This window comes from Oenanthe melanoleuca, chromosome 3 (assembly GCF_029582105.1).
Source record: "Oenanthe melanoleuca isolate GR-GAL-2019-014 chromosome 3, OMel1.0, whole genome shotgun sequence".
NCBI lineage: Eukaryota > Metazoa > Chordata > Aves > Passeriformes > Muscicapidae > Oenanthe > Oenanthe melanoleuca.
The window spans coordinates 67,265,419-67,276,199 of record NC_079336.1 but is presented as its reverse complement, the minus strand read 5'-3'; the positions used below and the strand labels follow the sequence as shown (position 1 = coordinate 67,276,199).

Genomic DNA, 10,781 nt, shown 5'->3' with positions numbered 1-10,781 from the left:
TTAATTTGATTTTTTTGTCAGCTGGATTTTTTATTTTACTTTCTGATAATGCAGTGATGCTGTAATGTTCCCTTCAGTGACAGTGAAAAGTTGCATTTAACTGATCCAGCTCATTTCCACATTTGATACCTCGCTGGTTTAATGTTCCAGGTAAACTGAGCTAGTGAGTGCTGAAAGGTAACAATCTTTTCTCCTTGGGCTTGATTTCCCCCCCCCCCCCAAATATATATGGACACATATGTACAAAACACTCTTTTGACTTCAACTATCTATACTTCTAGGTGATTCAAATTTTGCCCAAGAATCCATGATCAAATTTAATCTTATTTGTCTGTGAATGAATTCTTTGTATAAGGTAGCATCTATGCTCACACGTTCATCTAACCTTAGCTGCATGTTTGCTACTTAAGTTAGATGGTGTGTTAAAAAAATAATAAAAGCAAAGGTGAGTAGATAGAAGGCTGTGTGGTTCCGGCGCTGGTTCGGAGCCCTTGCGGGGTAACCAGGTGGGTGCCCTCGTCCGATGGGGTCCGCGGTCACTTCAGAGCCGGCCCCGCTCGGGCTGTCCGGCCCCAAGCTCCGCTCGAGCTTGTCAGCCCCGAACAGAGGTGGGAAAGGCTTCGCTGCTCGGCCGGGCTGGGTGAGGCGGCCCAGGGGATGAGGCGACACGGGCAGGTGAGGCGGTGCAGGGGGTGAGGCGGCTCAGAAGGTGAGGCAGCCCGGGCAGGGTGAGGCGGCCCGGGCAGGGTGAGGCGGCTCAGAGGGTGAGGCAGCCCGGGCAGGGTGAGGCGGCTCAGAAGGTGAGGCGGCCCGGGCAGGGTGAGGCGGCTCAGAGGGTGAGGCGGTCCAGGGGGTGAGGCGGTCCAGGGGGTGAGGCGGCCCGGGCAGGGTGAGGCGGTCCAGGGGGTGAGGCGGCCCGGGCAGGGTGAGGCGGCTCAGGGGGTGAGGCAGCTCGGGCAGGGTGAGACGGCTCAGAGGGTGAGGCGGCCCGGGCAGGGTGAGGCCGCCCCGCCCGAGGGCCGCTTGTGGCGGCGGCGGGCCCGGGGGCTCCCCCTGCCGGCGGCCGGCGGGAGCGCGCGGGGTGGGGGGCGCGGAGCGCGCCCTGCCCTGCCCGGCCCCCGCCGCCGGCGCTCCGCGCTCCGCAGGCGGCAGCGGCTCGCAGGCGGCAGCGCTGGCCCGTTCGTCTCCGTGGCTCCGTCTCTCCATCCCTGCCCGCCTCTCCCGCCGGGGGCAGCGCCAGCCCGGGGACCCTCTGCCACGGGGGCGCCGCCTCCCCCGCTCGCTCCTTTCCTTCTTTTCTGCCTCCTACCCGGCCGGTGAGAGCCGCCGGCTCGCCCCGCCGGGAAGCCTGGGCGCCCCCCAGCCATCGCTGCTGCTCCCCATGGGGATCCGCGAGTTCCCCAACGGCGCCGCGCGGGGCAAAGCCGCCACGCTGTGAGTACCGCGGGGCCGGGCGGGCGGGCCGGGGCACGGGGACACCCCACGCCGCCACACCTCACCTCAGCTCACCTTACCCTGGCCGGCGGCGGGCCCGCTCCCGGGGGTCGCTCCGGTGGAGGGCGGCGAGGAAAGTTGCGGGCGCCGCGGCGCGGGCCGGCTCCTCTGCCGCGGGGGTCCCGCCGCCCGCCGCCAACTTCGCCCGGGGCCGGCGGAGCGCGGCGGCGCTGGCGGCGCGGCCCCGGGCTGACGCCCCTCTCCCGACCCGCAGCGGCATGCGGCGCTCCCCCGATGTCAGCCCCCGGCGGCTGTCCGACATCAGCCCGCAGCTGCGGCAGCTCAAGTACCTGGTGGTGGACGAGGCCATTAAAGAGGACTTGAAGTGGTCCCGCTCCGTGGAGGACCTCACCAGCGCGTCCGTGGGGCTCACCTCCATCGAGGAGCGCATCCTCCGCATCACCGGCTACTACGGCTACCAGCCCTGGGCCGCCAGCTACAAACGTGAGTCCCCGGCACGGACGGGCGTGGGGGGTTTGCCAGGGCGGGGGAAGCGGGCGCAGCCCGGACCCGGCTGAGGGTTGTGGCTTCGAGGGGCCGATCGCTTTATCGCTGGAACAAACCTGGCTCCGTGGAAGCAAGCGCTCTCTCTCTCGACGAAGAATTCTATGTCCGTGTTGCCTTAGTCCTTTGGCGGTGGCCGGTTCACGAGAGCGTGGTGCTAAGAATGATGACAGCTAAATTCTGCTAAGAAAATAGGTCAAATATTTGTCTTCATGTTGCAGGCACGCTTAGCGACGGTGATTACCGTGGGCTGACAGCTGTGTAAAAGCCCCTGCACGCTCATGCACATAACCATTTCCACAAGTAACGCGTTATCAGCCTGTGTTTCCGTTGTTTTAGGAGTCTGTCAAATTTTCACAGCACTTGAGCTGAATGATCTGTCTTTTCCTATGTCGAGTGGAGGTGTTTCTTCTGTATGCATACACTTGAGAAAGAAACTTCAAATGATAACGATACAAAGAGAGGTGTAGCTGTATTCCTTCACATACATGATTTACAAAGGAAGCATTACCTCGAGTCGTTGTAATATATCAACTAGTATTTTTGTGTGTAAGCCCTGTTTCTTGTCCATCTTTCATCATGTGGGTGTCAATTGTATGCATTAAAAAGTTCCAGAGTAGGTTACCAATTAACAGAAGTCATAACATTATTTCAGTAACGTTAAGGTCGTTTGTAACATTGCAGGGGGTTTTGTTGATAAAAGGATTCTGCTGTAACAGAAATCATTGCTTTGCTGGAAACACTGGCTCTGATAAAGTAGTTGTTTTCATATTGGAGTTCCCTAAGTATTAAGTGCAAATGTTTGGAAATATTTCCTACTGGATTATCTATTTGGCAGTGTGCTTGATAATGGAATAGAACGATACAAGAATGCATGGCACAGTATTAGTTCAGTTTTTCTCTGAAGGAGAGCTGCTCCTGATTGCCTGAAAATAGGACTTTGCTAATAAATATTCTAATACTCTTCTGTGAGAGCCTTTTTAAATTTTTTTTCTTTGATTGCAATTATGACAGAAATATCAGATATTTGCAATTTTACTCACTAGAAGTGTGTTAATTCTATAAGAGCAATTCCAGTGCCTGGATTGGGGCTGTTCTTGAGAGTAAAGCTTATTCAGGCCAGTTTTAAGGATCAGATCATATGTGGATGTCAGACTGAGTTGGATGTTAATGGTTCTATCTGACAGAGTGACTAATAGTCTAGCTGAAGTCACACTGAGCTGCTATGGCTGAACCTTCTGAAATAATAAAGGTCATGCTGGCTCCTCAATTATAACCTATTTGTTGAAATTTATAACTCTGTCTGAAAAAGTTAATAGCAAGCCTGAGCCTGCTATTCTAGTTACATTTTCTCTCCTAATTTGATCTGAATAACAAAATTACATACTTGAGTTATAATGGTGAGGAATAAATATACAAAGTGTCTGAGTTTCATAATTGTGTGTCTAAAAATAATAGGTTATGTGAATTTGTTGCCAAGTTAAAATTTAAAGTCTGAGTTACTGGGAACGTAGAAGGACATGTAGAAAAGATACATCTCTACTGCAGAGATAAGGAGGGCCATGTTGATCTGCATCAGCTGAATAGCTGACTGAATAGGGTATATCATCTAAAGTGAGAAGACAACTTTGTCACAGCCGCTTTGAAACATCTTTGAATATTCCTTCAAGTTGGGCTGATGTCTAATTTTGGGATATGGACTTTCCTTGTGACTTTGCAGTTAGAAAATTTATTTGGCTCAAGTACTGCTAACAAATTATTTTTTAAGCTCAAATTGCAACCTGGGTACTGTTTGTCATCTTATTTTGCATCCTTGTAGACATTTGGATTGTAATTATGATTTTAATTATGGACTGCATTAATAATGAACCTGCTTTGCAGAAAATAAGTCCATAATATGGTCTGATCTAGATTTATTTAGTCTATCTCTCTTGGTGACATTCTTTTTATTGTAACTAAATTGCCTGTAGGGCCAGATCTATGTCTTTTGCACTGGAGTGTATTCCTTTTGTACATTATTTAGACTGTTTATATATATATAGGTGTATGTATGGGTATTGTTTGAGAGATTCAGAAAGCTTTTGCTTGTTTGGTTGTTTTTGTTTTAGCAAAACTCCATTAGGGAAACTACCACTGATGACCTGAGATAATCTTACCATGGCCCCTAAACTTGCTTGGAGAACAACTTGAAACATATCCAGATGCCTCAAGGTTATGTAGCAACTCCAGTATTTAACATTCTTATGAATTAGTTGGAAACAGAGGGGGAAGAAGTGAAAATATGCTAAATACACAGACTGGTCTGGATTGGACAGAATGAAAAAGGACTTGTAAGATTACCCTAGGGAGTCCTGTCCCAGAGAGGTGACTTGCTGAAATGTCAATAAATGTCATTCAGTTATCACAAACTGAAGCCTCACATTTCCTGAAAATGCTAAAATTGCCTGCCAACTTTCACATTACATTGGCTGGTGATTTTGGGACTGTACACAGCTCAGGGAAGACCTCTGCTGTTTGATTGCACTTGCAAACCAGATTTTAGGAACTGGAATAATGTAATGTAGTTCTGGTGTGTTAGGATGCCTTCAGCAAATTTAGTGAGATACTGTAATTATGATTATCTGCTCTCAAAAAATATTACAGGAGGCTCTGAGATGAGCAAGGAGAAAGAGTGCAGGCAATCTGTCAATAATCTGAAGAGCTTTTGCTGTTTACCTCAAAGAGGTTGAAACAAAAGTATTGGAAAGTACTGGTATATGTTGCTTAGGCAGGTAGAGAATTTTTCTTCTTACTGTGTCATAAGAGAAAAAATGTAGACAGGCAAAGAAGCTGAAAAGCCATCAATTAAAGACTGATAGAAAAAGAAATAATATTGAAGAAAACATGTAATTTATTCTTGAGATGAAGATTTCAAGGGATTGTAATAGCAGTGGCAAGATCTAGAATTGTGATAAAATGGGAAACATATTGGAGAGAATATTAAACTTCATTATCCAGAATTTGAATTAGTCCTTCCTTATGCTGTGAGAAGACTTTTCTTAAGGGTTTCTTGTGCTTCTCTCCCATAGCCTCTGCCAACCTTTAGAAAGAGGAGTGTTCCCTGATCTAATCTGGTAGTTATTTTTCTGAATTCTTTGATTTCCAGAGTAACTAATTATGTGGTTAACTGCTCTCCAGTCTAAATCAAATATTCATATGTGTCCCGTGGGGAATATTTTGCAGAATGTGATTTGATTTTTCAAATAGAAAGGCAGAGGGGAAGAAACAGATAAGATGCAGTCAGAATGTAGAATCATACTCTTATGCAGCTACAAATGTAAGAGTTCAATATTTGTGAAATTCTCATTGTCAGTAAGAGGTATGTTGACTTTTTTTTCCTCTTTTAGTTAGAACATAGGGATCGAGGACTTTAATTAAAAAATCCCCCAAAACAATGTCATGAGTTCTACAGGTCCCATCGATAGTCTTATTGCTGTAAGGAGATGAAGCTGCTGTTAGAGCTGTATTAGCACTGCTGTTCTCTTCCATGAAGGTTATGTGAATGCTCATGATTCCTGCCTCTGGAAGCCTGGGATTTCAGTTGAAGAGCAGAGGCAAGTTTGGAGGGGAACATCCATATTTTAAGTTTCCATGTCACAGCATTGTCAGTTGGAATTAGTTTTCTAAATATTTTTTGAAATGTACTTCCCTAGGAGCTTTTCTGCACTTGAGAAATAGAGGTGTCACAAAACTCTTGGACTGTCCTCATGGTCAGTATGGAAGATTTGTCTATTTTAATGATTGTAGCAATTGGCAGGGTGTTTGTTTCCACAGGAAACGTTCACAGCTATCACCTTTGCCAAACATTCATTTTTCTCTAACTAGGTCTATTTTCTGGTGATTCAATATCACAGTGTGTCATTATGTGATTAGTATTTTAAATACATTCACGTGGGCTTGAGCCAGCTATCCCTGTTTTGCAATCTTCTTCCTACAGATCACCTGCTTCTGCTCCTTGTTTAAGATTAGGGTCTTTCTTTTAAAGGAGGGACTTTGGTATATCCTTAGCATGTGTTCATAAATACAGACTTGTTATGGACAAACTAGGATTATATGGGCCTTGGCCTCCCTCTTTTATTCACTTATATTTTTTGTGTGCTTTCAGACGTTTCCCTGCCTGCAGAAGGAAATTAAGAGAATGGTATGTAGTTTTAACTCCTCTTAGTTCTGTTTATTAGGAATTGACCGCTGTCAGTGGATCATGACTTGTGAACGTACATTTCTCTGAGACTTCAACCGTGTGAATAATTCCAGGCTGTCCCAGTGATAACTTTTAAGAGACATGGTGCTCAGGTGAAAAGGAAAGATTGTGTCCACTAAATGAAGTTCTCTGGCTTTGCTTCTCCCTGCTACTTTAAATACAAATTTTCATATTTTAATGTTTTTTCAGCAATAACAAAATAAACCATGTAATTTTAATGCACAAAATTTCAATATAGTACTCATCCAGGGTGTAGAACATTAGGTCTTGACCTGAATGTGAAATTTAAGTGCTGTCACCAATGTGAGCAACATACTGAAGCACATTGGCTGAATAGCCTGAAGATTGCTCAAAAAGCATAATTGTCTGAGTATGCCAATCACAGAATTATACCATAGAATGATTTGGGTAAGAAGGGACCTTAAAAGTTTTCTAGTTTCAACCCCCCCTGCTGTAAGCAGAGACACATTCACTGGACCAGCTGGCTCAAATCTTTATCCAGGTTGGCCTTGAACACTTCCAGAGACTCCTTACTTCTCTGGGCAGACTGTTCCCAGTTAGAGACTTTGACAGCCTTTCAAGGTAAGAGTTTAGTGTTGGTTTTAGCTAATTAAATATGTGAGCACTGTACTCTTATAAATATTAGAGTACCAGTTATACAGCTAAAGACCCATGTTTCCAAGTGGTCCCCAGTGTTCCTCCTTGTGATTTTCTTTTCATGTGCCACTGAATGCTGAAATTTCACAGTTGCTAAAAGCAAATCCAGTGAGGATATGAATCAAGAGAAATTTGTGAAAATACGATTTTCATCTTATTTGGATCTGAGGGAGAATTTAACTTACTTTTTGAGGTGATGTACTCCAGAAGTTCAAAGATATAAGTTGAAGACTAGAATTTTCTCTGGGGAAAGCCATTTTCAGGTCAACTGTAAGCAATTAATTTAAACTGATTGCTTGCTTTCCAGTGCATAAATACTGACTGTGATAAGTTTATAACTAATGCAAGACTTGATAGTATCGTTCACATTGCTGTTTCTGAGGTCAAATGATTATGTGAGAATCTTGCTTTTCAGGTGAAAACATGGAGTAACCTCTAGGTGTCTTGCTTAGTGCATCTATCCAAGTTTCTCTTCCCAGGGTCAATCTATAGGTCAACAGCCCTTCTACAACACCCAATCTGTGTGTCAGCACTGAAGCTTAGAAGATGAATAAAAAATATGTACTTTCTATCTTCTTTTTTTCTTTTTTTTTCCCTTTTTTTTTTTAATAAAAGCTTGTGGTGTCTGAGGCCTGATTTATTTTTTAATCAATGCTCTTCATCTCTTAATTGTCAGTACTAACATCAGTAATTGTTATGCTACCAAGAGAATCTAAGAAAAGACGGGAACACCTACAGGTGAAAGAAAGCAATGGTGATGAATTGCATTGCAGATTTAAAAGTACTGTAGCATTGTCGTTTCAAATGTCAGTTGCAGTTCCCTGCTGAAGGCTAAACCTACACATGGTGATACATGAACCAGGCATATTCTTGACTTACGTCCGCATGACAGCTCACACAAAAACTTATTAGGCAGTTTCCTCATTATGTAGTAGTCACTGTGGCTCAGAAGAGCTGTCCCCAGAAACAGTATAAGTATTTTGGAGACCTAATCATAAGTCTATTTGCATCCCAGATACTACAGGATGTGTTTCCCTTTTGAAAGGGAATCCATTAGCTCTCATGGGCTTTAGCTATCTGGGTGATCTTGCAACTGAGAATGAGCACAATCTGGCCACCTGAGGCAGGCCAGAGCAGTACAGGTGCTGAATAATGAGCAGCTGCAAAGATACCAGGTGAATATTTAAAGAAAAAGCCTTTCAGAATCTTCTTTTTCAACACAATTCCAATAGGGAAGAAAGATGGGGGTTCTTAGGCTTTTGAAAATTGGTAAGACTTTTTTTTCCAGTACTAAGTAGAAAACTGGTTCCTGTTACAATATAGAACTTAATTAATCACAAACTTTAAGTTTTAAATTTCTTGCTGGCAAGCCAAGCAAATTCTCATTTAAACTGGTTTGCTAAACATTTTTGATTATTTAATAAATATTTAGTAAATGGTAAATGTTTAGTGAATATTTAGTAACTTGTTTACTTAACAGTTTTAATTGTGTAGAGTTAAGTAACCACCACTTTTAACTAGGCAAATGAATAAATATTTTGTTTTGTATCTAGTTTTTGTAGTGAAGAAACTAAAAATTACCGCCTGCAAAATGGGCCATCTTTTTTTTGTTTGTTTGCTGTTTAAACAAATTAATTCATTGCTTTCAGCTTTTTTTTCAGTGCAGCATTAATTACATGTCATCTTCAGCCATTTATGCAAAACAGTTCATGGGACAGCAATTAAGAGTCTGTTGATTTCCAGCATTTATTTCATACCCTTAATAAATGTTATCATTGAATGCTGCTGTGTTAGAATATACCATTGAAGTCTCCACTGTGAAAGCGTACTGCTAAACCTAGCTGTACATCTTTGCAATGTCAGAGCCCCCATTAACAGTTTTTGAGGCATATTACCTGTCATTTGAGAATCCTTCCACTGCAAAAAAACTGCATTTTTTTTTTAAAGAAATGTGATTATGTTCACTAATCAATAATAATGGATGGTTGCTAAAAACACATGTTACTCTGAATTGATATGGAATAATGAGGGAAAAAGTTAATTTAAAAAAATAATTTGGAAACTACCAATAATATGAAAGAATACATATTTTTGGAACTATTTTTATTGCAGACCCTTCCTCAGGGTAAATTTCTTCAATGGTTTTGGAGTGCACCGTGTGATGGATATTTGCAACTTTAAATAATGATTTCTTTAATAGAAACAATTAATTGCGCAAGATAATAGTATTGAAATCAGACTACAAAGCCTGTGTTGTCCTACTGTGATATTAGATCCTGTTGTGTTACTGAAACACAAAGCCACAAAAGGACAATGACCAGCAATGCTCGTTAGCTTAATAGCTAATTTTACTAGATTCTAGCTCATGTCAGGGCTGTCTTCAAGGTGAGTTTTCATGCCATAATCTTTCTTCCATGTAATGAGGTTTTTGTGTTTCGTATTCCTTGTATAAATTGATGATAATTTCTGCCATTTACTTGAGATAAAATTAGCCTCAAGAGAAGGAGAGAGGTGGCAGCTATCCCCTGTCGATGGCAGGGAGTTGGAATCACGTGATCCTTGAGGTCTCTTCCAACCCCCACTGTTCTATGATTCTATAGCAAAGTTATTTAAAGGCCACTTTGGCACTTTGGTGAGCATCATCCATTGGAATGCAAGGGTGTAGTTCTGTCCCTCTTGCTGTTTTGGAAGCTGAAGCCATAGACTTTCCACTGTTGCTTGTGAATGATGGCTACTCTGAGAACAGTAATAAAATGAGCACTTATGTTAGTAGAAATTTATCTGCAGACCATGGTTCCTACCTAGGCAATAGCTTGTCTTCATGTGGACCATCTTACTGAAACCACTTCCAAGTATTTTTGATCCTGTGTATGTCTAGGCACATGTTCTTTCATCCCTCAGCATATCCTTGGAAGAAAAAAAGATGCTGTGGTTTTGTTAAAGACCATAGAGAAATATTTTCTTTATGAACCACTACATGAAGTATTCCTTAGACAGAAGGGATGCAGTGGAGATATCCCTGGTTTCATTTTCTTCAGAATTTGAGAAGCTTGTTCTCTACTCAGTCATCTCCCCTTATAAAAAAGTGTATCTGAATGGTTCCAGACACTTCTATTTTTCTCTGAAACTTGATGGCCTAATAAGGTTCATTTTTTTACCAAATGAGCCTTATTTTCTTTCCTGTCATTTTGTTTCCATGAGTATATCTGGCCAATAAGAGTTGTGTTGTTTTCTGAGAAAAGCTCTTCCAGCAGTACTGGATTTAGAAATATATAACAATATATAAATATATAAATGTATTATTTATTATTTTATTATATATTAATATAATATAAAATTATATTTATTATATATTAATAATATATTAAAATAACATTAATTTTTATAAATAACATTTATAAATGTAACAGTGACATCACATAGCCAATAGGATATATTAACTCAGCAAGCCAATCATCTGAGGCAAGAAAATTTGAATATTTGAGTCTCTCCAGGATAAGGGAATGTAACTGGCTTCTAGTGAAATAGCAAGGCCTTAATCTTGCAATTAAATTTTATTTTTGGTTTGTTGCAACTGGCCTCTGTCAAATAATTAATGAAAATTGTTTCTTATGTCTAAAGGAAGCAGTCAGATTTTCATTTTTGAGCATTGGTGCAGAGTCCTATAGATTCCATTGCAATATAAATACTGTGGCAGAGCTGATTCAATAGTGACAACCCAAAGGGTTTTTTTTTTACTTGACTCTTACATCAGAAATGCCACAAATTTGGTGCTTTTCCTTGCTATCTCTTCACACCAGCTGAAGTACCAAAGTAATGTGGAAATTGTCTTGCTTGTCCACTGTCCAAGTAAAACAGGCAAGTCATTCCACCCTTAAGCTCACTG

The 10,781-nt window shown here is 42.2% G+C and overlaps 1 protein-coding gene across 1 annotated transcript in view; it reads left to right on the top strand.

The window, feature by feature from the left end:
- Positions 1-1,087: 1,087 nt before the first annotated feature.
- The window catches only part of SLC35F3 (solute carrier family 35 member F3), a 160,132-nt gene continuing 150,438 nt past the window's right edge, over positions 1,088-10,781 (top strand). The window contains exons 1-2 of the mRNA XM_056488471.1: positions 1,088-1,434; positions 1,709-1,938. Coding sequence (XP_056344446.1) covers positions 1,382-1,434; positions 1,709-1,938 — 283 coding nt within the window. The 5' untranslated portion in view covers positions 1,088-1,381. The remainder of the gene's footprint in view (positions 1,435-1,708; positions 1,939-10,781) is intronic.